The 27,887-nt window shown below is 49.4% G+C and overlaps 1 protein-coding gene across 2 annotated transcripts; it reads right to left on the bottom strand.

Annotated features, from left to right (window-relative positions):
- Positions 1-271: 271 nt before the first annotated feature.
- Positions 272-26,483, bottom strand: MICALL2 (MICAL like 2). Of its 2 annotated transcripts, none has more exons than XM_026116177.2 (17): positions 26,175-26,483; positions 19,318-19,366; positions 15,035-15,176; positions 12,349-12,509; positions 11,519-11,640; positions 10,380-11,048; positions 9,989-10,164; positions 9,076-9,151; positions 8,637-8,752; positions 7,974-8,123; positions 5,385-5,440; positions 4,624-4,747; positions 3,929-4,019; positions 3,455-3,528; positions 2,980-3,094; positions 1,954-2,000; positions 272-1,862 (listed from the first exon to the last, which is right to left on the bottom strand). In XM_026116177.2, exons 1-17 carry the CDS (start codon positions 26,315-26,317, stop codon positions 1,777-1,779), a joined length of 2,397 nt encoding a protein of 798 aa, XP_025971962.2. In that variant the 5' UTR covers positions 26,318-26,483; the 3' UTR covers positions 272-1,776. The 2 variants fall into 2 exon arrangements, with proteins under 2 accessions (XP_025971962.2, XP_064376271.1); XM_064520201.1 differs by lacking the exon at positions 26,175-26,483 and adding an exon at positions 22,499-22,560.
- Positions 26,484-27,887: the final 1,404 nt, after the last annotated feature.

The raw sequence follows: 27,887 nt of genomic DNA, 5'->3' as shown, positions 1-27,887 counted from the left end.
CCTTCTCATAAAACCAAACTCTGTATCAGGCCAAGAGCCAGGAAGATTTTGACACATAAACCAAGTCACTGAGAAAACCCTTGGCCCTACAGTTCTCCAGGACCTGTGGTTGGCCTGCAGGCTCTGGGCAGGGAAGCCCCTCCATCACACAAGTGCAAAGCAGAGCTCTTCCCCCTGCACACTGCTCCAGGTGCCCTGGTCTCAGGAGAGGGACTGGTAGTGCTCACAGCACCCAGGGCAAGCCGCACCCAAACTCGTGCTGGCTCAACTCTGAGATTTGCTCCAGCAATTCTTTATTAGACATCAGCATACGCGGGTACAGGGTGCCCCGCTACACGCACACACGGAGCACATACTGTAGGTACCAGGAGACTCCTCAGGCACTTGGTACCTCACTGAGCACACCCCTGCCATGCCCAGGGCGGGCTGCCTTGGACGGAGAGTCCCACTGCCACCTCGTGGGTAAGGGATGCATCGCCTCCGCTTTGCCACCGGGCACAGCGGGCAGCAAACGACCCTGCAAGATCCTGGGCCCCGCTGGAAAACAGGACCTGGAAAACCCACGACGTTCCCTGGCTCGGAGGGAGGAAGGAAGCGAAGGGGAGTCCACAGTTACCAGAGCTAGAGGCATCACAAATAATTCTGATCTCTCCCTGACAGTCTCCATTCCTGCTCCCCAGCTTGACTGGGAAGGGAGGCCATATAGGGCAGGTGTCTGGCTGCAGCCACTCTGGGTATTCGGAAGGAAGAGGGGAGACCCTCATCACCTGCAGCCCAGTACCTGCCCTGTGCTGCTCTTACTATCTTGGTCCCATCACACTGAACCCCGGCACCCCTTGAGGGCGCTGGCTGCCCAGGAATAGAGCCTCAGGAGATGAGTGTCTGTCCCCATACACAAGCTTGGGGGTGAGGCAAACCTGACTATTCCCTTCTGCTCCCAGTTAGCACCTGGTTGTTAAAAGAAGACTTGTGTGGCATGATGGGCCACAGGCAATGAAAACTCTAATTCACCATGTGGTCACCAGGGAAATATGGAAACTACAAACCTCCCCCACAGAGGGAACGAAGCAGTGAGCAACCCCTCAGAGCTCTGAGAAACCAGCCTACGGCTACTCCCAAAAGGAGGTCTAAAAACGGAGCACTACTGCCGAAACCTCTTTGGGTCTAGGACATCCCACCCCAGAGAGAGGGAGCTGATTCTGCTTGCTGCCTCCCCTGGCTGTGGGGTTTGCAGCTCCAGTTTGCACTGACATAATAAGGGGGAGGTCCTTGATGCCTCATGCCCCATAGCACCTCTCTGCATCTCTGAGCCTGGCCAAAACGCCATAGCTCATGCAGAGAGGGAGGCAAAACTGCCCTTTTATGGACCAACACATGGTCATTGACACAGCCCTATCTGGCAGGAGTGTGGCACTGTGGGGTGACACACAGTGCCGTACTCCTGCATTCAGGACTGTAATGACCCCTGAGCGGTGGATGGTCAAGCTGAGCTCTGCTCTCCTGAGCTGCCAAAGAGGCTGAAGCCAGCTCTGAGCTAGATGAAGGGAAGAAGAGGTCTTAAAAGTCCATCGTCCGGAAATGATGCACTCGGACCCCATATCAGGGACAGAGGGGATTCACACGGTCCCTTTGGTCCGCAAACCTGCAGTCTCCATGTCAAAAGGAAATGCAGAACTGTGATCAGGCTGCTTGACTTCAGGAAAGTAGCAGTGAGGAAAGAACATCCCTTTAACAGCCCTCTCTGAGGCACTGGGCAAGGGAACATCATTCCTGAGCTTAGCTCTTATTTTTCTGCTTCCATATTTTGGACAAGCGGAACTTGTTCTTCTTCTTCTCTGATTCCTGGCTCTCACGAGGTCCATCTGCAGGAGAGGGAGCAGATGCAGAGCAGGTTGAGACCCACAGCCTCACTGCAGCCCAGTGCTGCTCCATAATTGTAGAAATGGCCCTTACCCAACTTCTGGATCATGTCTGCCAACATCTGGTCCTCCTCTTGCTCTCTGTAGTGAAAGAGGATAGTGTTAGAAAACTGTTTGCTCTCTTTCATGATAGGGTGGGAGACACTTCAACATGCGAAGGCTAGAGGCTACTCAGACATGACCAACCCCCAGAGCGTACCTCAAGAACAGTGCAGAGGAAAGACAGTTAGAGGAGCTCTAGACACTAGCACATTGCACCTGGTCTCCTTTAAAGCAAGGGCCTGTGCAGGGATTTCCAGACCATAGCAGTTCAATGCTACACTAGTCCCAGCTAGCATATGATTCATCTGAGTTCACTATGTTGTAAAGCAACGCCACACCCTAAGAGATGAATAAAGGCTGAGACCAGTAGCCTATGGTGCTGGAGGACTGTTTGCACTGCAGTCATGGACAAACACACCACTATCTCCTAGGGCCTGGGTGAGGCCAGAGCCAAAAGCCTGGGCATTCCTAGAATCCTTAAGGTAGAGTCAGTATCCTGAGGGTGAGAAACGGAAGCTGCTCTCAACAACATGAGCCACAAATCCAACAGCTTGACCCAGCAGCCTTCCTTTGAACTTGGGGAGCATCCAACTCTCAGCACTATGTCTAAGGCTGTTCTTTTCACCTCCTGCAGCAGATAAACACACATATCCTCGTGATCCCACAGTCTTCCTGGGGTTCCCATGCAACCTCCATCCTCCCCAGTGCTCCATCTCCAGCCCTCTCCCTCCCTTCCCTCTGTTTTACTCATTTTCACAGGCCTTGCCCTCAGAGCAGCATTAGCTTGAGAGAGCATGGAACGTGGCTGCAGTCCTGACCCATTTCTAACAGCTGCCAGGGAAGCAATGGCAGCAGCATTTAAGACAAGACAGTTGGCTGACAAGTCACCACCAACTCCTCATGGAACAGAGATCTGAATGACAGTCATTCATCCACCCCTACAGCCTGGGGAGAGCAGAGAGTACAGCACAAACTGTTCCTGGTGTTGGCTCATCCCCCACCACCTGAGGCCCCTCACCTGAGTCTGTCCTCATCCAGGCACTCCACAATATTATTCCGATCATTGACTGTGTTAAGGTATGACTCTAGCAGCTCCTTCTCTCGCTCCTTCTCCCTGGGTGTCTTCAGTTCCTCTGCACAAGAAAAGGGAAGCCCATCTCACAGCTACAGGGGGCACTTCTCCAGTGCAGCTCAGGCCATATGTTCTCCTGCCTCCCACCCTGTTCCAACACATCCCTCTCATGGGCCCAAATCTGATTATCCCCACACCCAGGGCCGCATCTTACATCCCCTCAGAAAACACAGGTGGGTGAGGTGTAATGGAGGGGCTGCACCTGCCAGTTCAATCAGGAGAGATCCCCCAGTGAAACTGCAATCCCTGTCAGGCAAACAGTGTCATTCAGACCTGAAGGACATCCTGGGGCTGATGCACAAAGTGAGGACCCTGCATAGCCAGCAGCTAGCAGGACTCTCTCAATGTAGCTGATCCTCACCTGGCCTGTTCATGAGGTGCCGCAGCTCTGTCTCAATGCTCCACTGCTGCTCTTCCAGCTTCTGCTGCTTCATCCTGAAAGGGACCACAGAAGTATGTGTTACTGCATCTCCATGCCCTAGGGCTGAACCCTTCTCATATCATGCTGAAGCCTCACCTCTACATGGCCCACCACATAGGCAGGGGCTGGTGGGGCAGGGAGGATCTTCTTCTACCATATTTGTAATGTTTCCCTCCTCACAGGCTCATCATAGACTCTGGGGGCTCTTCCATCCATCCAAGGTGGCAAAAGCCCATCAGCTAATGCCTCAGGATGCTGGCAGGTCTCCCAGAGACTTCCTCAACACGCCCCCCCCCATCCCACCAACTAGCACATTATTTTTTGGACTGCCCCACTTCCTCTCCTTTACTGCTTACTGCTCACATGTGTAGGTGCACAGACAGATGGATGAGTATCTGATCTGGCTGCACTTACTTGTACATCAATTCCGATTCCTGTCTGAGCAGCAGCTGTTTCTCATGGATCAGTTTGAACCAATCCACCATGAGGGCATCCTCAGACTCATCTGCAAAAGAGACAAAAGCCAAGACACCTCCAGGAGCTGCACTAGTTAGTTCCCCCTGGCTCAAACACAGTCACTTGAAGAACAGCTTAGGATAACTTGTATGAGCCACAGGCAAACTCAAGTGAAAACAGTTTATCCTTGGCATTCCTAGGGAATATTAGGATATTACTAGGGAACAGATGCACATCTCCCCCAGCAGATGCAAGGAAGCTACCCACAGATACTCTGTCACAGGGCATCCAGTTTATCTTCCATGTGGCCAGCTCAACTCCGCCACTCTGAATGAACTCACTAAGCCCTGTGAAATCAGAGCCAGCTGTGACAGCCAGTATGGTTTGGGATTCAAAAGCCAGATCAACAGCAGCTTTCTGCTCCCAAAACTTACTGACCCTTGGCCAAATAAACACAGCAAACACTGCTGAAACAATAGGTAAGGAAACAGTAAGAGTTGGTTCAAAGTTCTTGCTATCTCTGGTACCTTTGGAAACCTGGTTTTCCACATGTAGCATGAACTCCTAGAAAAGGAGCCAAGAACGCACAGGGGTAGGACATGAGCCTCACACCTTCCCCTTTCTATCAGAGGTGGCCCTCTGGTCTCATTTACCTCCTTCGCAGCCACGCAGCTGCTTCTCCAGATCCACTCCTTTCAATTCCAGCTTATCCAGCTGCTTCTCAATGTCACGCACCTTCTCCTGGATTTCCTCCTCCGGCAGATAGTCTGGGTGCAGCTAGAAAAATAAAGGTAGGAACAAATACAGCTTACTCTCCTCAGACTGCCCGCTGAGAGCACAGCTCCGACAGAGTTGGGAAGTGACAAAGGGGATCAACTGCAGAGCCATGTCCTGGAAGGGCTGAGCCAGCAGAGATGCAGAGCTGGTTGTTCACACAACAGAGCGTGATCACACTGGAATGTTACAGCACTGTAACATGCTCGCTGAGGGTAATAACATCTACCCACTCCTTGTCTTTCGCAGGCAGGGCCTGTAACTTCACCATGGCACATTCAGTCAATCCACAGACATCTCTGCTCTTTTTTTGGGATGGACTGTGTCTGCCTGAAATTTGTTATTTGAAATTTGTCTGTGTCTTATTGCAACAAACTGTCTTATTACTGTCATATTCCAGCTTTTTCCAGCCTCTACTGTCCCCTTGTATGGGAGAGAATCTGCAGTATCTCCATCTTGTCTCTGCCCCAGAGCCTTTCATCACCCCTTTCCTGGGAATTTAAATAAACCCTCCAAATAAAATGACCCGAGGCATATCCATGAGGAGAAAGGGCTAGTCTCCATCTCTGCAGGGCGATCACTCCAGCAAGATCACCAGCACCCCTGGCCTGTGCCCTTTACACATGGTTTCCAGCCGTACCTTGGTTGGGGACACTGCTTCAGGGCTCTGGATGCTTTTCGGAGCAGAGGGCTTAACTAGAAAGGAAAAAAAAAAAAAGAAAAGAAACCCCACAAAAAACTTTCAGTAACTTTGTGCTGTGGGACACTGCCTACAACACCTGGGAGCAGAACAGGTCCCTACATTCAACAGAAGGCACTGACAGCACACACACATCAGCAGGACTTGACTGAGGTGAGAGATTTGTTGGCAGGAGACGGGACAGCCCTGATTTACTCCTTGCTGCTGGACACTCACATACTCTTTGCCTCCTCAGGACATAGGCAGTCACCTAACCCTCGTGCGATCTCGGAGCTTGCTCTGCAAGCGCCATCTTGGTGGGAATACCAACTTTGGTGTTTATTCACTAACTTCATAAATCTCAAAGATATTTACCATGGCAAAATCCACCCCTTATTAAGCTGCCAAAAAGCTGAACAGAAATATTGTGTTATTACCACAGGAACCATGATGTTACACTTAAAAATGCCCCTCTAGTGCTCATGTACAAAGAGGTAATAGTAAATACTGATGAAACAAAAATGGTCTAGGGGATCTTAACATGGGCCTCAGAAACCAAGGTCCCATTCCTTCCACAAAACACTTCCTAGGTGAGAAGTCCCTTAGGCCCAGGTAACACAGTGTTATTTAGGCCCTGGACACCTATTAAAATCAATCCTTAAGCAAAGTGTGTTGGTTCCACTGTGCCTCAGCTTCTTCTGCCCAACTGTGCTGTAAGGATAACTACAGCAGAGTGTGAGGTATTCGGATACCCGAGGGGCTGGGCTGGATAATTACCACAGAGAGAGAGAACAGCCATACGTGGATGATGTGATAAGAAGGAAAACCTCTAGTATCAAAAGAGCAAGGCTCTAAGAAAGGCAGGAGTGGTGCAGGCTCAGCACACATATGAGAAGGAGAAAGACAGGGGAGACAGACTGGGGAGCCTCTTGAGAGTCTCAGGCAACCATGCTGACTGTGGCTGATGAGAAATTCATGGAAGAGCTCAAGGACAGCTCTTAAATTGCCCAGTCCTTGCTGTAACAGTTTTCTAGGACAAGTGCAAAAGGAGGAGATGCTGGGTGCTGGATGTGGCAGTCAGTAGTGTTATCTCTGCATTGCTGGTCTCCAGGTTACTCCCCTCTGGGCATAGGTGGTTTGCGGCCCTTGGCTGCCCATGACTCACATTTCTCTTAAAGGTTCCTCTCACAGGGTACTGGTCGGATGCAGGCAGCCTGCTGCTTACTGAACAACACGTCACTCTCCCAGCTTGGCCCTGCATCTCCAGGCTTCTTCTGGGTGATCTCTGCATCTTTCCAACCACAGCAGAAAGTTTCATCACTGATCATAAGAATGAGGTGGCTGGAGGGAAATAGGTAGTAAAACTGCACTCTCCTGACCAGCTCAGGGGCTGATATCCCCTTCTTTCAGCATCACGATCCAACTCTCAGGTTCTGTTCCAACAGACACAGGATGGGTTAGCTGGTTGCCTGAAAACTTGAAACAGGACAGGTGGCAGGAGAACCCTGGAGTCTCTTCTCAACAGAAAATACTACCTATGCCAGAGAAAACTAATAATCTACAGAACTGGTCACCATCCACAGCCCCATGAAATACACACAAGATTAAGTCTGAGGAAAAAACAGGATGGAAAGTTTTGGGAAAATAATGGCAGCAGAAGCATGCTAAACTTAAAATTGACAAGGCGATTGGAGTTTGAAAGCTTATCAGCTGTCAGAGGTGACAGTTAAGGGCAGTGCAAGAAACAGCTAACAGTAAAGGATGAGGTCATTCAATCTTGGGGGCCCATCCTGCTTCCTCCAACACAAACATCAGAGTCAGGGCTGAGCCCTGCTGTGAGAAGCTTCTAGTCCAAACAGGTAAAACAGCCAGATGGGGTGAGGAAGGAGGAAAACAAACAAGCTGAGCAAACAAGACAGCAGCAAACATCAGGTTAGTTCCAGGACATTCATTTGCTTTGCAGTGGGTTAGGTAGGAGGGGAAGGAGCAAGATAACTGGGCAAAGGAGAAGTGGTACGCAGCAAAACTGAGGCTGAACTGACAGAAGGATGAAAAAAATGGTTTAAGGGTAAGGACAGAACTGGTCAAAACTTGTCAGAACTTCTTTGAATGTCCAAGCAGCGGCAGAGCTTTGGCTGCTTCTACAGTGGGTTCCACCAGGAGAGTCTCTGCTGGCTGTTCTCTGCATTCCTTTCATTTCCCAAAGCCACTCAACTGAAGAGGAACAGAGCCCTCAACCAGACCCCAGCTCCCCAAATTAGGAGACGCTCCTCTTCACAGCTGTATGTCAAAGAATGACAGAGGATTGACCTTGACAAATCCCTATTTTAAATTCTTCCCTTTCCATCCTGGAATAAGTTCACCCACTGAATTCCCTGGGTAGTTCCTGGTTTGCCCAACTTGGTTAACAAGGGTTAATGACGCACATTTTTTCCCCTCATGACAACAGCTACAAGCTTAGCCACAGAAAACTGGGATGAATGTCTCCCACACTAGCCCTGATCCCCTGACAGCTTAGAAGAGACTTTAAGGAGGCAGAAATGACCTTACATGTGTCAGTGCTTTGTTTCAACTGCTCCTCCTCTTCCTCCTTCTTGAAAGAGCCTCCATAGTCTTCCCAGCCTTTTCTCGAATTCTGACAGCTCCTGACAAGATCTGAGCTGGGAAGCAGCTTCTTCTTCATGAACCCACCAGATGAAGCTAGATTAAGCAGCACATATAGGTCCTGGGTAAGAAGTTTCAACCCTCATCTCACAAAAAATTCCTTCATTCCCAGAGTCTTTGACCCTCACCACTAGCCACCCTCACTCCTAGTCCTAATGCTCCTCTCTTGACTACAGTGAGGGGTACAAGCCCAAAAAAGCAGAGAGAAACCACCAATTACAATGCAAGAGTGTGAGAGAAAGATGAAGAGAAGAATGAAAGGTCGAGGACAATGACCAAAATTTCTCACCTTTACACAGTTATGCAAGATAGCATAAGCAAAATCTTGCTTCCTGTCTTGTAGAAGAGGGGACAGTCTATGAAGACCGAGTCCCTCTCCTCAGTGAGGGCTGGCTCTCTAAATAAAGGCACTGAAGGGCCAAAGCAGGTGCAGAGATCAAGAATATCTCAAAGCAAGGAGCAAGCACCACCTGCGTATTCCTTAATCTTGCGTTAATGCCTGTGCCTTGCCTGTCTAGCAAAACAAAGCAAAGCTTATATCCTTCATACCCGAGTCTTGCTTTGCTGATGGGACAACAGATGGACTTGGCTTTATTTCCTTCTGTGCTGGGCTCTCTGTTCCCATCTGGGAGTAGTCAGAAGGTTTCTTAGAGCCACCTTGGTCTCTGCAGAGGAAAAACAAAGATAGAAAACCATTCATCCAGCAAACTAGTCCACAACAGGAGCTTCAGGCATCCAGGACTGGAATCTCCATCCAAAAGAAAGAACAGTCAACACTCTCCTAATCAGGGTCCACCAATCTGAAGCAATTTCCCTCCCCAGAAACAAAAGCCTTTGTTTTTTCCATAAAATATTTAAAAACAGAAGCATTAAAACACAAGAGCGCTTGTCTCCTGCATGCACACAGGCCTACAGCAACAAACACGGTTGCAGACATGGACATATCCATTTACTTCTCATGGAAACACACTGGCTCCAAGACACTCACTTGTTGGCCACAGGCTTCAACCGAGATCTCCAGTCAGCTGGGCTCTCAGACTTGTCTTCAGTAACGTTCGTGCTTCCTAAAGGAAGGGACATAGCAGGATAATACCAGATCTGATAGAAAGACGTAAGCCAGATTTGTGTCTCAGGAAGATCTTGGGAGGGGGACATAAGCCATGCATTGGGCTAGATACTGTGATGTTACTGTAGCAAACCACAGTTCAACAAGCTTAAGATGGACAGATTCCTGTGCAACAGATAGTAAATAACCTTGGTGGCATTTTTCCCTTTTCAGCTCAAATGCTTTAAACCCTACACAGATACAGGAAACACAACCACAGTGGAGATGAACAGACACGTGTTTGGCAACACCACAAACTCAGATCTTGGAGACGAAATGACTGGGCGGGAGGGGGGTAACACAAGCTCACAGCAAACACCAGATAGATGGTGTTCCTGGACCAAAAGAACCAGGCAATCAGGAAGTGGTTGAGACATAGTGTACCCCCAGAATGGCAACCCTCATGGTGCTTAGTCACCATGATGTAAACTCAGATCAAAACAAACAGGGAGGTAATGTAAGCCCTATCATCAACTGTCACCCTAAAGTTCTGGGAAGGTCTCCCATCTCTACCTAAGCCTCTGAAATCCATCATGATCCCAACACTTGATGACAGCTAGTACAGCTTCAAATACCTAGAGAACCTCAGAGAATAAAAACTCTCCATGCTGGAGGAAGCCATTGCACAGGAACTGATGGAGCTGTGTTGAGCCCCAGAACTCAGAAAACCCTTATGCAGTGGTACAGATAGAAAGTAGAGGAGTCACCGATACATTCATTGTACCAGCCCAAAAGAAGGGCATAAAGTTGGCATACTGTGTCCATACAGCGCCACATGCAAACCTGCCATCCTCACCTTTGGAGCATTTGGACTCTGGTTTGTGTACAGAATCAATAGGTTTGCTGGCAGCGTGGCTCTTGGGCAGAGGCTCTGTGACCTTCTCCTGTTTCAGTGCTGTGTACCCTATTTTGCTGGGCTGTGTTTTCGGAGCTGGACTCTGCCATTGAGAACTGGTGGGAGAAAACTTGCTACTGCAAAAGAGAAAAATTTAAATTCAGCAAGTCTTTTTGAAAGGACAGACCTTTTTTTTGGCCTCTCTTCCAAAGGCTTGGATGAGCCCCTCTACTTGTATTTAAATCACATCCACAAAAGCAGTCAGGGAGAAGGGAAGAAAGATGCAGAGATTTCTCCAAATTATCCCAACGGTCACCTTGGGAATAAAGAAGGAAAGTGAAACAGGACTTACCTACTGGATGCTGCGGAACCAGTGGAATTGAGTCCTCCTGGCCTGTTTGGAGAGGTGTTTGATCCAGCCAAAGCCTGCATAATATGGTTACGTGCCTGATCCTTCTCAGCATTCACTGGACGGACCTCAAGAGTGGTTCTGGCAAAGGCAGTTCCAGCACAGCCATGGGAAGAAGGGACTTGTTTTTTGGTGTCAGGGGTTTTATTACTGGGAGACTCCAATGACTGAAAAAATTTTTCTCGAGCTTGCTGTGTTTTTGTTGTGGAGGTTGTCCAAAGAGGCCCTGTTGGGGTACCTTCACGGTGATCTGATTTATTTGCTGACAGGGTACCTTCATGGTGATTCGATTTATTTACGGTTGAAGAGGACCATGGCATATTTAGACTTTTGATGCCAGAACTTCCAGAAGATGAAACAGATGGTTTGGTTGAACTAGCAAAGTCTTCCTGGCTTGGTTTCTTCAACATCTGTTCCAGCTTCTTGGGTTCTGCTGGTTTCTGGACTGCCCTAGCAGGGGTAAGAGTTGGGGTGCCCTCAGGTTTGCTCCCAGTCTGGAGTCCAAAGTTCCAGACATTGTCTGGCTGCTGGTGACTAGTACAGATGAAAGTACCTGGCTCAGGCCCAGCTTTGTAGCCTCCAGACATAAGCACGTTCCAACACTGCTTGCACCTGTGAATAGGAAAGTCTCACAAAACATCCTCTAGAGCACTGGGAGAGCACAGGGACATTTCCACTGCCAATATGGGGAGGGTGAAGGTACCACACCAGCCCATGTATGCATGTTCTCCAGGCACCAAAATAGCAATTGCTAATAGCATAGCCTGAAGTATGAAAGGTGTAGATGAGAACAGATCTCTGCAAAGATCTTCCTTTAAACATGGGCCAAGACAAGGCCCAAGCTGCCTCCACTCTGACAAATGTCCCCACCACCACATGTGCCTCCAACCCCTCTGAAGAACTTTCCAGCTGTCCAGGACACAGTCAGTCTAGCTCCTGAGAGCTGGCTATGGGTTAAAGATGACCTCCAGAGTTCCCAGGCCCTAAGCTGAGAAGAACAGCAACACGTCCCTCCAATCCCAAAGGAGCCAGGCTGCCCCTTGAAACACACAGGTATTTGCCCCCACTTTGAAGAGCTGTACCTGAAGCAGTTCCTGTGATAGAGCTTCCCATCAACCAAGTGGCGCTGCACCAGGTGGACATGGTTTCCACACATAGCACAGCTGCTGCTGCGGATATTCCCACTCTCTGCCAGGATCCCCTTCTGCGGAGGAAAAGCAGTGGGTGAGCAGGCAGCACCCTGTGAGACCCAGCATACAGCTATGTACCTCCCCGGTAGTTGAGCATTCGAGGTACATAGCCAGTTGGCAAGATACAGAAGTGATATGCAAACCCTTGTTCCAGCTATCTCTGAGTTTACACAAATTGCAACAGCCCTTGGCAGGACAGACCACAGGGGATTCTCTCCCACAAAGCCAGAGAACCAGGGCATTTTGTCTGCATGTACAGAAACTGAGGTCCAAAGGTCCCTGATATGAACCAGTTAGGAAGGGTCCTTCCACTGGTGAGTAGGGAAGAAAACAAGGTGGAAGAAGGGAAGCTCCTCTCTCTTCTTTGAAACTGTTTCTACAAACTTAATCAATGCTTTCCAGCAAAAATAATATGTTCTGTTAAATAAAAACCTCTATCCCCAAGACCTACTGACTAGGAACAACACAGCCATGTCCTAAAACAGCCATGTCCTGTTTACCACTAGAAGAATGCTAGCTGGCTGGTGGCTTTCCAGTGACTCCCACCTGAAGCTGTGCAGGCAACCAGCAGTAACCAGACCTCTGGATTAAATCCTATAAGCAGGGAGCAGAAGCTTCAGAGACTGAGTCCTCACCACTAGGAGACCTTGAACTAGCATAATACTCCCCAGCTCTTTGCAAAAATTTAAGACATAAAGAATGCCCTAAACTCCATTTCTTACCGTGGTGACTGGAGGTGTTTCTTTTGGCTTAGCCCTGGCTGGTGGGTGGGCAGGAGGCAGTTTTGGAGAGACTGGCTTAACAGGCTCTGAAATGGCTTTCTTCCCAAGAGGCTCATCCCGGGGTTCGGAGGATGGACGCTTGATTCCAGCCATTCCTCCGACTGGAAGAAAGGACAAAGGGAGGATTTTAAGGGAACATAAGGCAAACTCATGGGGCTTAGGAGCCATTTACTTTACAAGAAGATCAAGAGGTGCTTGATGGGTATTGTACAAGGCATACAAGGAGGCACAGGCTTCCCTCACAAGCAGTTCTGTAGTGGAGTGAGGGGCAAGAGTTGACAGGTGAGTTGTACCAACATATGTTGGAAGTAGCTGACAGCTGAAACTGCTGAATTTTTTCTTCTTGGGGAAATCCCATGGCAGGGGGAACAAGACAGTGGAAAAATACAAAACACCAGGGCCTCAATGGTACAGACAAGACCTTTGGTACGTATCTGGCCAACAGTCCGGCTGGATTTGAGTACCACTGAGACAGGCACTGCTGTTACATATCATAGCTAAGGAACTGAAGAAAAAAGGGTTTGCTTCAAGCTGCTCTGCTCCAGACTTCCTAGAGACCCTGAACCTTCACTGACATAGCTGTCCAGCCCACCTCCCAGCTGGGATCCTCATGGAGCAAACAGGCTTGTCAAGAAGCAGAAATGGTCACCAAAAACAGGCAATTATATGACAGACACTTGGTGGTACCATGGTGGCGCTGATGCAGAAACCAACAGGACTCCCCACAGAAGGGCTGGAAATGCTCAATTCTCTTTTCTTTGCAGATGAAAGAATGCCTCTAAAGTCACAAAAGGCTGGGAAGAGAGAAAAGGGAATCCCCAACATACTTCAGTCAAGAGCAGAGAATGAGTGTCCCATGCCCTGGGAAGTGCAGGAGGAGACTTCCCCGGGAAATAAGACTTGATGCACAATTGTGACAGACAGGACCCCAGATAGCTCACAGGGATGATATTTTTGTGCCCCTTCTTATTCTGAATTAGACTTCTCTGCATTCCTTGTGGGAACTCAGCAGTTATTTGAGCCACTGCTTCACGTCTAAGAACAACCAAATAAATGACCATCCATCTGAAAAGAGATTATACCCTTCTCAGTAAATACAGAGGGAGTCTGGGCAGGGTGAAGGGAGCAGAGAAGCAGCTCCGTTCCCAGCAGTCGTCTTCTCATGAAAAGTTGCTAACCAAATAAACAGCCAGGGCTCTTTCACCACAGGGACCAGTGGACTGGTGACATCCGACCCTGCAAACTGTTTAGACTCAGACTGTGCCCTCACTTCCCACTCATTCCATTTATCAAATTCCCAAAGCCCAGCACAAGGATGGGTGGCTTCAACTCTACTCTTCTGTAAATGCATGACCTCAATAAAACATCAGCCACTCTCCCTCTCTGGCCTTCTGCATCGTGCTTATTTCACGGTCCTGCTGGAGTCCACTTGAAGGGCAGGACTATGGTATTTGGAGTCTGCTCAGTGTCAGAGGGCACATTCCTAGCTGGACTCATTTTCAGACACGCACACTCACCCCAGCAATAGGAATGCAACCAAAGCATTTTGTGGGACACTAGAGAGTATAAAAATGTGCAGTTCTTGATGACGTGGTAGGAGAGATGTTTGCGGGAGGGGGTAAAGACCCCAAACTGACCCAGATCCCACCACCTGGCATGAACATGATGGAGTTTTAGTTCAATCAGCATGGATTTAAAACAAGCAATAAAAATTGAGGATGGGGGAGGGAAGAGGTTGTGGAGTGGAAGACAGAGCATGCTCAAATGTGTGATGAGGTGGAGGAGGGGGAAGTGTTTAGATATTAGAGGCGGCTTTCAGAGAATTGTGCTTCCTTTCCAAGATTTAGGACATTTTCAATATGAATCTGTATTCTCCATCTAGATTCACCCTAACCAGTTAAGTCATTCATGTCCCACTTTCTAAAGTTTCCTCTGGAGGAACCTGTGAAATTGGTTTATCGTATTATTTCATTTTGTATGAGCTTAAAGCCAAATATAAACCAAGTCTATAATAATGCTCCTGTGAGCTCAGATAAACTCTCCAGTACATGAGTATAATGTCTTGGCAGCCCTGTGGCCTGTTTTATGTTTGAAAGAATTGCTATGACCATTATGTCAGTTAAGGGGGTCGTTTTCTTCTACTTCCTTATACCAGAAAGGATCTGCTGTACAAGCCCTACCATGGAAGCCGTTACACCGGTGCAGCTGGCTTCATGGATAAGCTTCAGCCGCCCTCAACTCCATGGTCTCACCAGCCTCCCGGTGTGGCAAGGACAGGAACAGGGCTGGAGGTGGAAGGGACTTGAGAAAGGAAACCATAGAAGGGAAGTGCAGGGGGGAACCTTCAGTGCTCCCCTTTGAATTTTAGATCATATTTTAAGAAATTTTAGTTTGAACTTTAAATTTTAAGGCACTAAAGGCAAGGGACAACACTGTGGCCTTCCAAAAGTACTGATGCTACTGTCAGGCCAGGGTGCAAAGAGGTGACATCCTCCATTGAAAAAGTTCTGGTACCAAAAGGCCTCTGTGCAACCTGTTTTGATTCTCCAAGCTTGTCAGGAGGCAAGGGAAAGCACAGAATTAAGTTCCAGTCCTGCCCACCCCTCCAGGGAAAAGCAGTACTTACTAGGCGACCGTCCATGGAAGTAGTTATAATACTGGGAAACATAGGTGAGGATGCTCAGCCTGTCTGGTACCCTGAGAGCAACCATATCCTCTGCATCCAGCAAGGCTGGGATCCCCAGCTCCTCCTCCGCCACTCGAAATGCCTAGGGAAGGAAGGAAAGAAAAAGCGGTCTAGTCCAACCCAGGCAGCAGAGCCGCTCCTCATCCAAAGTACCAAACTCCAGTGCAAACAGACGCACTCAAATAACAGCTCTACTGGTGAACAGCTGCACCAGTTTAACTCCTACATCATATGGCTGTTATAGGAACCAACAGCGTCATGGCTTCCAGCCACAGTGTTGAGAAATTCAGGCAGGGAGCCAAAAATCTGGCCTGGCAAGCTACTCGTAACTCACTGCACAGGAACTCACCTGGGCTTCCCCTGCTCTTCCTCGAGTCTGCCTCTATCTGGATACGCACAGCTGCGGAGATGGAGAGCGAGGCCTAACTGAAGGGGATGCGTCAGTCCAAACTGGCAGACTTGCTTTCAGGCTTCCAGCCCAACCTGGAGTGCTCCCCAATTAACAGTGCAGTGGTAGGTGTTTGCATGCAGCTTCCTCTCTCCAAGCACTGTGCAAATGTTAACAGTTCCTGCCTACTGCCTGTGCTTCTCCATTTGAAAAGGGAGAAATCTCAGTCTGCAAAAGGGAACCATTTCTCTCAGACTAGAGAGTGGGAAGAGAGGAATAATACAGGAAATTCCCTGATACCAACTCCCTTCCAGGTTATCCATGTCTGCACCATCTAACATAACATGTTTTTGGAGCAAAGATTCCTCTTTGTGATGTGATGCCCTCTGCTTTGGAACTGCAGGAGCAAAGTCAGATAAAGAAGGAAACGGGTATTTTCCTTTGCCTCTGAACAAGAGCCTTTACTAGAGGACAAAAAAGTGCAAAATCTCTAAAACAACTTTGCCTTTGTTCAACTCACTGCAGGGCTTTTGCTAAGGACTTTCTTCAGCCTTCTTCCTTCCTGATTTATAGGAACAAATCCCTTTTCTTTCCCTTTGGAACATCCCCTTTGAAATGCCAACACAGCAAAGGAAAACAGCACCTGCAGGAGTGCTGCCACAGAAACCCACAGTGAAAGAGTTAAAGAAAGATTTGAACACATTAAAACCCTCCGCATCTGACCTCTGGCACAGAGGCACAACAGGACTGGTGTACAAGCCAGCTATCCCTGCTTAAGAGAAACAAACAGCCACTATTTTTTAGCAAGTTAATTACCATTTTTTTCCATTGGGTATCCCAGTAAAAATGTAACTGAACAGACACTAAGCACGCTTTCAGCCAATTACCCCTGGCTGCGTCATCCCGGCTGCCAGCCCAGCCTGGCATTTGCCTGTCCGTAACCAAGTAGTTAATATGTTCCTTGGAGTGTTCCCCACTGCACTGGCTGCACGACTGGTCTGACCAGTGAGGTCTTCTTGCTGGCATTCCCAGTGTGCAGCCTACCAGGAACACAGGCCATGCCACCTCCTGCCATACAGTGCCACTGGTCAGACTATACCAGATCGCAAAAGGCACAGAAAAAGCACAAGGGGAGGCCTGGACCACAAAGAAGAAGGTGCTCTATGGACATGCCTGGTTTGGCCAGGACTAGGTAAGCAATGGAAACAGTAGCAGCAGAACTCGGGGTTGCTGCTGCCTGTAGTCACCTCGTGTTCCTGGGAACTGCTCTTGCTTGGAGACCTAATGAAACCACCACCTAACATGGGCCAGTTGTCCCACTTCTCTACCCGCCTGTGAAAGTTGGCCTTTAAAGAAGCAACACCTTGCTTCTGCATCGCGTTTTTATCGGTTACAATGGAGGGAAGTGCCCCCGCTCCCATTTTGCAAAGGGAGGCATAGAGGAAGCAAAGCAATACGCCTGAGGCCATCTGAGCAGGTCAGGCACAGCTCTCCTCCGATGCCAGGCCACTGCTGCTCTGCTACGCTACGCCGCCACCATCCATTGGCCCTGAATGAACTGGAACACCAAGGCTTCTATAAACTTTTCTCATATTTATGTATTTTTGAAACCTCTAGCAAAAAAGCCACCCACAGATTTTTTTTGTTATTATTATTATTATTATTTTTGGCATTTGAGGAGTGACACATTCTTCCTCAGCAAAAAGACCTTATATGGCAAGTTGCTGCCTGGACAAGATTTTTTTTTAGTTGAGTAATACAGCTCCTGAAAAGAAGTGATTGAGTAGTGAGGCGTCAAGGAGGGTCTAAACAAAGCAGAGGAACAGCTCTGGGAGAAGTCAGACCCATTCACATCCCAAGAGCAGACAGGGAAAAAGCCTATGATAGACAGAGGTCCAAAGAGGGAAGGCCCAGTACCACAGGGAGATGGAGGCGTCTCTCCAGTCAAACCAAAGCCACGCCAGCAAGGATACCAGCAGTGACAGAGCAACATGGACAAGTCATCCTACAGCACATGAAGGAAGAGAAAGCACACAAAATAAAGGACAAACTAAGAAACGCAGGAAAAGGAGGGAGGGAAGCACAGGCTGACACAAGGGAGGGAAGCAACTGTTTTACTGATAGGCTCAGAGAAGCTTTTCATTAATAAAAGCAGCAGAGGTGGCCTGCACAGTTCATTTCCCAGAGAAAAGCAAAGTCACCAGTGGAAGAGACACCATCAGACAGGCTCAAGGAAGGAAAAACACGCAGGGCTTCACAGCACTCTGGCCAGGATGACAGTCCATGGTGGAAAGGCCCTGACCCCTGGCAAATACCAAAGCTCTTGCAGGCAAAAAGCTCAGTCTGAATCTCACCTAGGAGAGAGGAGCACGAGAGTCTGAATAACTGCTTGCATGCTGCAGCCCCAGTTTGAGACAGGGAGGAACTGCACAGGATCTGTCATGGGCGGTCTGAACAGTGCCAGGGCCAAAAGGGAGAGGAGGCCCAGGACCACCGCACTTAGCTCTCCTGGAGGCCAGAACCACCTCAGACAGTTCACTGCATCCGAGGATGTCACTCCTCCAGTTCAGACAAGAGCAAGCTGTGGTGGTTCGCTCACATCCCAGGCTCCTGCCAAGCAGCCATGAAGCTGTGTGGAACGATGCCAAGGGAAGAACAGCATTTTGATCTGCTGCCTCTGTCTTTGTGAGGGAGAGTGGGAGGAAAAAATCCTTCCTTGGAAGCACTCAGCCCATGCTTAAATCCAGTGAAGGGAGGGGGCTGGTCTGCCCAACTTCTAGTTCCTTCGCGGACAGAACAAGAGAAACTCAATCCCATCCTGGAGTGATGAGTCCAGGGAGGACAAGGTTTTAAGACCTCTCCACCTTCCAGAAGCATTCATTCCCAGCACTGGGAGAGATCGGAAGTGGGGAGAGACTCCCTACACCTCCTCTCCCACATCAGCTACCTCCCAGCTCCTGCTCCATTCCTCAAAAGCGGCACATACTCAACATGTTTGTGCCCGCATCCTGAACTCCGGCATTTTCACCTCAGTTTCTGCTGCTGCCTCCAGACAGATGATGGAGAGACCACACTCATTGCTTGGAGCCAGTTCCCTTTTCCCTATCTTGTTGATAGCACTTTCTTCAAAACCATTTCTCTACAACTTCAACTATCACAGCTACACCCCCCTTTTCCACCATCGCCACCACTGAGGCCTGACCAGACTGGGGTTATGAGAGTATTGATCCGCCTGCTCAATTCTGCCTTCAACTGACCAAGGCACTGAGCACAGCTCAAAATCACAGCAGCAGAGGGAGAAGCAACATATCCCTCCTCTAAAGCACCGGCCTGTCCCTGGTATCCCTTCATAACATCCCAGGCTCTTCCCTGGCTCCTTTCAGAAAAAGTCTATGTCCATTTCGAGATCAGACAGGATTTCCAAAGCAACTTTCATTTGCAGATTGCACTGTACTACATAGGCTTATCAAAGAGGTGAGGAGCAAAGCACAGGAATAGAGGCTTTCTCTGTTAGACAAGAGTTGGCAGAGTGATCAGATCTGTACAAAATGAGACAATGACACAGCTGGTCCCTAAGGAAACTGGACACACTAGAGTCATAAACATACATCACTGTATGGCCAGCAAAGAAGTGTGAGCAGTCTACGCGTGCTTTAGGGCAGCCAGCAAGCCTGGACATTACCACTCAAGTCAAAAGGTTGGGTGCACACAAAGTCAAATGATTTGAACATGGCACACTTAGCACACTGCATTTGCAGGGTTTCTTTTGCTAAACCATGTAAGCAAGGTGCCAGGTTGTACAGCAGACCAGAAGTAAAACAGTAAATTCACTTACCAGCTTGTTGTTCTCGTACACATTTTCTTTACTAAGGGAGTTGAAGTTTCTGAAATACAGAAAGAGGAGAAAAAAAATCAAGTTGCTGATATAGAGCAAGCTGCTTCATTTCCAGCTTCACAGACCTCTCTGAGGCTCACTGGCTTAGGAAACACCTCCTTCCACCCTGCCTTTTCAGAGAAGCTGGAGGGAGCAGTGTGGTAGATCCCATCTGAGCCTCCAGACAGCCACAGCCCTGAGGCATCTCCTGGGACAGAAACGTGCAGGAGACCCAGCAGGCACGGCCGTCTGTCGACAGGCATCACAGCACATTTTTGGCACATCCGCCCTTGCAGGTTTGACTTCCAGAGCCTCCCGTGGTCAGGACAGGTTGATGCCAAAATACCCCATGCAGATTCAGGACTCCTGCAGTGACAGCAAGGAGCAACTTTCAACTCATGTTTCTACAAAATCTTTGCTCCGCTCCCACCTCAAAAGAATTGACTGACACCTGACAGTCAGATTTGCAACACTCTCTCTCCCCAAAAGTACTTTCCAGAGTTACATCCATGCCCTTCTCTCTTCTTCAAAGTTGCCTTCACAGAGAGATCTCAAAGCTCAGAGGACGTTTGGATACATCAGACCTCACAAGTATCACAGATTTCTCTGATGAACCCACATCCTCTGCTCTCAGAAGCTGCAGGTCCAAGTTTTGGTTTTAAATCCCGTTCCCTCCTCCGCTATAGCTTCACAAAACTTGTACCAAGAACCTGCATGAAAAATACCTTTGCCTACACAGTTGCAGTAGCAACTGATGACATCAAAGTTGCCTGTAAAAATCTAACTCCTTTCCTTGGGGCTGCTACCTTTGGCTTGTAACCATAACCAGAAACAAAGAGCCAGTTACTGTTTGCAAAGTCAACAATCCTTCCTTTCTGCTATCCCCAGACATTGCCTCTCTCTTCCCATTTCCACATATTTCCCTCCTCCTCTTTTGCCCAACCCAGACGCCACTTCTCTCTGCACTGTGCTATCATGGGAACTCAGAAACTGGGACCTGGAAGGACAGGCAAGAAAACATACTGGGAGAGTGAATTTGTGCCATTGGAGGTAGAGCCCCAAAACAGTGTGCTTTCTCCATCTTCTGGTGTCCTCAGTCTGCCCTTACCCATAGCAAGGAGTGTCCCTTGCTTAGGAAATATTTACCATCCAATTTTTTTAAGCTGACCATTGCTTGCTAAACTGGGAATGTAAAACCAGCTATCAGCTGGCAGCCCTGTACCCCAACACTGCTTCCTTCCACTCAGGCAAGCAGGCAGGGTCAGTTCCTTCTGATAACCTAGTTTTACTTTACAGTCCCTGCACTTGCTGGTACAGAGTTAAAATTTGAGGCTAGAAACTCTGGAGCAAAAGGCTTATATCATTGAGTGGAAATTCCCATTAAAAAAATAGAAAAACGATATGCTACCAACTTTTGTTTTTGTAAGCAACATTTTTATAACAAATTCAGATTTACCCTTGTCAGCTAGTCCCTCACCTCTGGAGGGGGAAGGAGAACAGTTTGAAAAGCCAGGGTAAAGCTGACTCAAAGTGATCTATCTATTCATGAGACAAACACATGATCTGTATTGCAGCAGGGGAGCTTTTTCCATGACTTGTAATAGGAAGGAGCAAGCTGGGTCCTTTATCGACTCGGTACAGAAAGTGGCGCATTACGTTATACATAAGAGAGGCTCCTTAATACAGGCTTGCCCATCACGCCACAGGCTGTGCCACCTTCCCTATTTTCCATATCTAGATGCAGGCACTGCTATGCCGGGTAAGGAGAAGGTGAATACAAGTGAGGGAGAAGACCCAAAGTCAAACTCCTCCAAGAAGCACGTAAAGACAAGGCACATCCCAGTTCTAAATCATATATTCTCTCCTGTGCAAAATGGAAAGAATTTGCAGAGGTTTTCTTCAAGCAAGGCCCCTGCCTGGAGATTTCCCTTCCCCGAGACAATAGATTAAAAATAGCAGTGAAAATAATCACAAGTCAAAAGCTTCAGTGAAACAATGGATATAATCATCACGCAAGAAAAACAGCTTTTTTAAGAGCCAGCTCAAGGAGCTGTTTGCAGCTCTGCCCCATTCCCTATTCTGCTCCCAAATTCTGCACCTCTGTAGCACGAACATCTTGAACACAGGAAAACACCTGGAGGAGCAAAGGGAAAATCCAGCTTCCTTGCTCCCTGCTGAGGAACGCAGGGAATGGCAGGAGTCATACGTGAGTGCAGCGACCCTGAGCCGAGCACTGGAAAAGTGTCCAACGCCACGACAAGTCCAGGCTTTGCTTCGCAATGACACTTCAAAACGCAGAAGCAGGACAAGCATGAAAGCGATCGGTGCCAGACTCTCAAATAATACTGAACCTACCTATTTACTGTCCATCAGCGCCTTTCACTCCTGCCCTGCTGAACATGATTTGCTACAGCGGCACGTGTTCAGCTTCACAGCTTTGTGGCATGGAACAGAGACCTAAAAACCTAAAACTCCAATGGTGACTGTTTGAAATCCCCTCCTGTCCCCAAAGGAGGGTGCAAGCAGCCAGGTTACTTGGTCATTCAAAGAGCCTCCTGCCCTCCCGGCATCACTCCTTCCCCGGCTAGTCAGGTGAACAGCTTACATACAGTAATTCTCTAGGAAATTGATCTTGCCAGTGCATCTCCTATCCTGGAATATCAAATGCTCTCCGCACCAATGTAATCCTAAGAAAGCAAAGTTAATACAAATGGAGAAGTAGGAGTTTTCCACTGAGAAAACATGCGCAACTGAATTAATTGGAAGAGGTGAGAAACATAAATCTGACCCAAGAGAGGGCCTCCAGTGTTGGAAACAAAGCAGAATGGAGTTCACTAGCACAGGAAAAGAAGAGAAGTTTTTAGCTCCCAGTCCTTCTTTAGCAAAAAGTGGCTGAGCAATTCCCATACCCACAAGTCTCTGTGACCACCCCCCGCTCTGGCTGCACAGACCTGGAGCTCGCACAGCATGCCACAGTCCTTCCCAAGCACACATGCTTCCCTGGGAGGAATATCTGCTGCTGCTGCAAGCACTAACTCTGTGGCACATGCCACCTCGGAGCAGACTGAACAGAAATGGCCCAGAGGCTAGCACAGGCAAAGCGGGCCCCGAAGAACCGCACTGCCTCTACGCACCTCCGTACTGTAAGATATGTGCTGTCAGAAGGATGACTGAAAAACAGAAACGCATCCTCTATCTGCGTGCAGTCCTTGAGCAGAGGGTTCAATCCAGTCTGCTCTTCTGGGAACAGGACCTTTCAGCAGCCTGCTTTACGGAGGTACAGACAACCTGGGCAGAGGTGACAGGGCTGGGAATCCCACGTGGAAAATGCCCCCGTTGCTCTCTTCCTCCTCTCAGTAACCCCTGCTCCACAGCTTCTCTGATCTCGCTGGAGGACTGACATGCTGCTGGGGGAGACTAACAAAGGATGAGTCTCCCTTACCCCAGAACCGTCCTCAGGAAACACAGCCTGGAGGAGGCCAAGCAGACGGCAGCTCTGCTTCGCTGCAGCCCTTTGCTGAGGAGACTGAGACCGTGGGCAACGTGCCTTCAGCGCAGCCAAGGCAAGCACCTCAAGCCTAGGGCCAGCAGTGGCTGAGCGACCTGGTGCTCCTTATCCTTCCTGCCTATTTTGGAGACTCACGGCCGCCTCCTCCCTGGCTGAGCTGACAACGACCCAGGAAATGTTGCTGGAGGCAGTTGCTCAGCTCCAGCCACCGAACGTGTCTGAGTGCACAGCCGCCAAGGGGGATTTCACAACCAGTCAATTCCCAGAATGCCAAGTTAAACACCAGTTAACAATCTGGGAAAGAGCAAGATCCAGGATGAAGAGAAGGAACTTAATCAAAACCTTTCCTCAACATCTGGCATTTATTTCAGACGGAGTGAGCATGAGACCACGGCTCCCCTGCTTCTTCTAATTCACTTATCAAACTCACCACTAAAACCTCTAGTCAGAGCTCGCACAGCCAACCCCATCAGCCGCAAAACAGCCCACATCTCAGAGTCCCACCTCCTACAGCTAAGGAGTTTTACATTCCTCTGACGAGAGGAACTCCAGTGCTCTGTGTTCATCCCAGCAAGCGGATTCAGACCTGCCTGCTACTGCACGCGCGCCTGTGTGGGACCGAGTAGAAAATACTCTGCAGCTGGGATGAAAGAGAAACGAATTTCCATGGTAATTGGGTTGCGCGTTCCTACTCCGACAGAGCTCAGTCTGTCTGCAGATTCTCGGGTGAGTGGGCAGTGAGTGGGAAGGGCATTTCTGATTTCACACAGCCTGCCCTATTCGCTGATAACATACAGACTGACGTGAACCAAGTTTGAAAGAAGTTATCATATTCTCCATATGTTTTCTGGCAGGAAAACAGGAAGGAGGAAGAAATTTGTACCAGTCTATACTGTGACCCATGTACTCTCAACCCCATGAAAGAAGCACATCATTATTATCATGTTTTGCAATTGCTTGGAATTTTCTTGTGAACATCTCCAGCCTCCTCAAACAAGAAATCCCCTCTCCACACGGTTAATTCCTCAGCCCAAAAATGTCACTTACATAAACCAAGACAGAAAACACATTGTTGCAAAACTCTGATGCCCTGACCGAACTGCGTTCTGTAAGTGATTTATATAAAAGGGCTGCTGCAAACACATTGAGCTCTCCAAACACCAATTATCCTATTCTAGTTTTACTCTCAGTATGATGCTTTTAATCTCTAACCAGGATCTTTGCTAGAAGCAAGCTTCTTGAGCTCGGGATAAGTCACTTTAAGTCCCCAGAGAGTCACGGCCACGCACACGCTGAGCCACACTTCCCTGCTAGTGGCACCTGCACCACAAACTCAGAGCAGCTTTTGGAGATTCACGGAGAATTTGCAGAAGTATCCAGCCCGAGGAGCTGAGGTACACGCGACACCCTGCAGCCTTGTCCACCAACCACTTCAAAGCGTGATTTCCTTCCAGCAGGACTTTGACCATCCAAAGGTATACACCTGGTGCTTTGCTGCATTTACACCACCATCACTGATGAAGGAGGTCACATATAAAAGGCTCTCTGTTACTTTTATCTTTACACCGTCCTCACTAAGCTGCTGTATATCAGAAAGAGCTTCTGTAAGGTCCTGAATAAAGTCACGCAGAACTTTCTTCAATTCAACAGGAATGGACAGATACCACAAGGAAGGTTTTCCCTCCTCAGCAGAGAGTCATTTAAGATAAATCTATCCACAACCCTTAGCGTACAGTTTAAGGATTATAAACAACTCATGAAATCGTGCAGCAGGTTTATTCCAGCTCTCAAGTCACTGAGCCCCTGTTTACATCCATGTCCCAGATGGGCTGACGGCACAGTTGGCCAGGAAGTGGCTGCCGTCCGTCTAGGAGCACCTCCCAGTCACATCAACGTTTCTGCCCTGGAATTTCACATCTTATAGACTATGAGTCAAAGGAAGGAAAAGAAACATTTGGAGTCACGTGGAAATGACAACATGTCAGGAAACCATGTGCAGCAACACCATGGTGACTGCCCAAGCACTGGCAAGGGGGAAACGACACAGAAAGCGCGCCTAAAGTTCCTGCCTCTTGGAAGATTCAAAAAAAGGGAGAGAACAAAAGGATGTCTTCTCCTTGGGTTTCCACAGGAAGGCAGACACCTGCAACCGAGATCTCCATACATAAATCCATGTGACAGGCTGTCCTGGGAACCCAAGGAAAAAGGCAGAATTCAAGGAGCAGGAAGAAAAGTGAGGTACAGAAAACACAACCTGGTCCTCTGCTAGCTAACAGCCTCTGACTGGAAGACACCTAATGCTTAAATCGATACCGAAGGGAAATCTTCATGCAGCTCCCCTGCCTTGATCTCCCTCTTCAATCCCCCCACCTCAAAGTGAAAATGGCCAGAAGAAAAACCAAGGAAGCAGAATGTGTGTCTTCCTTTGGCATTACACCTACCCAGGTCTTGCATTTGGGCAGAGATAGGTCAAAGCCTATAGGACAAGAGCAGAGAAGCCAGCAAGGAATGCAAGGCACTTTGCCTCCCACAGACCAGGCTCCAAATGCAAAAACAATGATTTGTAGGAATCCAGCAGCCACCACGCTCCTGCCTTCACAAAGAGCTCCTCGGAAAAGAGGATACTTTCCCCGTTCCCACGGAAGAGTGAGTGGGCTGCGGGGAAGACACAAGCTTTCTCCTGAGCAGCTTCTATTAAATACTTTGCAGAGCAGCTTGCCTGCAAACTCCCTGAGCTTCTCTCGTGTTTTGTTTAACTAGCATCTATTCCTTAACTAATAGCTGACAGAATTGCCCTTTGGCTCTGCAACGAAAGTGGAGCCTAAACAAACACAAACAGCGAAGAAGGAAACATTTCCCAACTGCTGTCTGAACTTGTTTTGCAACAGCAATGATATATTTTAAATGTTTATACTTCGGCCACAGCCTTCCACAACTCCTTGAAAATAGGGGGGAAGCCAGTAAACAGGGAGAGCGGAGATTTGCTTGGAGGTTTTGTGAGTCGCAGCTAGCAAAGCTCACGTGTGGACTGCCGGAGCCCGCAGCATCCTCTCAGCAGGAGCTGGGACCGGGCCCTTTCCGTCGCTGCTGGGTGCCCAGGGGGAACGAGGGCCTGAGGGTGCCACAGCGAGGGCCCGTGGCCCCACAGCCCACGGGGAGGCTGCTCGGCCTCGGCAATCGGAGCGCCCTTGGCCTCGCCGGCCACGCGGGGACCCCGGGCGAGGCGGGCACTGGCACGGCCCTCGGCACGAGCGCCAAGGGGGCTGTGGGGCGAGCGGGGGGCCCGCCCGGGGCTCGTGGTGGTACTCACATGAGGTCGGGGCGGTGGCGGTGCAGGATGGCGCAGAAGGCGAGGCCGTCGCGGAAGGAGGTGGTCATGTTGGTGATGCTCACGTCGCGGTAGCCCTCGCACTGCTGCTTGCACCACAGCTGCAGGTTCTGGATGGCCGCCATGGCGCGGCCCCCCTGTGCCGGCCGAGCCGGCCAGGGGCAGGCGGCAGCAGCGCCCTAGCCGGGCCGGGCCGGGCCGGGCCAAACCGGGCCAAGCCGCGCCGCGCCGCGCCGAGCCGAGCCGGGCAGGAGGCTGCCCGGCGTGCCGTGGAGCGGGCCGGCGCGGCGGGGAGAGGCGGGCCGAGGGGCGGGCGGGAGGCGGGCTGCGGCCGCCCTCGGCCCGGCGGGGGTGGAGGCCGCCCTTGGCGGCCCGGCGGCGGGACGGGGGTCTCTTTTCGATGAACCCGACGCGGATCGCGCTGGAAGCGTGCGCGTGGGGCGGCCCTGCCAGCCACGCTGCCCGCGAGGGCTCTAGATCCGCCGGATCCCTCCGGCTGGATCCCTGCGGCCAAGGGCCCCCGCAGCAAGCGCAGGGCGGCTCAGGCGTCGCAGCGGGCGCAAGGCCAGCGAGGCAGTGGTGGCGGCCATGCGCTCCTCGGGGCGAGCGAACGCGTCGGGTCACACGAGCGCTGCGGCGTTGCCCCGCTGCGCCCCTTCCCTTCAGCGCCAGGGCAAAGGGAGTCACCTTAGTGAATAAATAAATAAATAAATAAAGTAATTAATTAAGAAAATCCCCCCCAAACCAACCCCCTGCAAACAAGGCTTCCGGTCACGCACGAGGGGCACAGGCCCGCGTGAGGAACGGGCCGTGGCGGAAGCGACGCGGCGGCGGCGGCCTGGAGGAGGAATCGGCAGCGGCGGCCAGGGACAGCCATGTCGCACGCTGGGAGCGCGCCGCTGCGCCAGGAGAAGGGCTCGTGGTGACGGGGAGCCGCTCTGCAGAGCCACCGCGGCCAGGGAAGAGGGCGAAACACAGGGAGCCTTACAGCCATCCTGCTACGTACGAATTCAGGCCGCTTTCCCGACAGAGGTGAGAGGCCAAGAATAACCCGCTCGGCTCTGGGCCTGCCCGACCCGGCCTAGCCGCGGCTGGGGAAAGCTCAGTGGCTGTTAATTTATGCAATCGCCCCACAGTACGCACATCTCAAAAAATAACTCACCAGATACCTCCTTGCTCAGCTGACAAAACCGCCGAAGATACAAGGTAACACTTTAAGGGCTGCCTATAAATTAGGCAAAGATAATTAATAATACATATAATATAATATATTAATAGCATTTCTATGACATGATATGGATAATATACATTAATATATAAATACCTTACAAATAATTCAGTGTGTTTCCATTTCATCAACAAGCACTGGCCAATGTATTTACTTTATGGTAAGGATTATACATTTCATTATAAATGGCTTGCTGGGCATGTCAGCAACTTTTACATCTCCATTCACTTTATTATTAATGGTTTCCTGAACAGTAACGGCATAATAATGCACACAATGCAGCATGAATATTTGATGTGGCATCTATAGTCTCCCATTTATCATTTATAACAGGCTACAAAAACATTATAAAACATTTATTACAAATTTATAGATCACTTTATACTAAAACAAAGTTGTGTTATAAATACATTATTAATCCTTTATGCCATTTATAGGAATCCCTTGTAATAAGGCCTTAGCATATG

Source organism: Dromaius novaehollandiae, chromosome 14, assembly GCF_036370855.1.
Source record: "Dromaius novaehollandiae isolate bDroNov1 chromosome 14, bDroNov1.hap1, whole genome shotgun sequence".
Taxonomy (NCBI): Eukaryota; Metazoa; Chordata; class Aves; order Casuariiformes; family Dromaiidae; genus Dromaius; species Dromaius novaehollandiae.
Note: the sequence above shows the minus strand (reverse complement) of the source record. Positions and strands in the feature narration are given on the sequence as shown.

Bases quoted from the DNA above. Each gene is read 5' to 3' on its own strand.
- MICALL2 (XM_026116177.2), bottom strand. From the start codon at position 26,317: ATGGCGGCCATCCAGAACCTGCAGCTGTGGTGCAAGCAGCAGTGCGAG. The intron at 11,641-12,348 runs GTAAGAAATGGA...TTTCCTCCGCAG, and splicing joins AAACACCTCCAGTCACCACG to AAGGGGATCCTGGCAGAGAG. The intron at 8,753-9,075 runs GTGAGTGTCTTG...TTTCCTCTGCAG, and splicing joins TTGAAGCCTGTGGCCAACAA to AGACCAAGGTGGCTCTAAGA.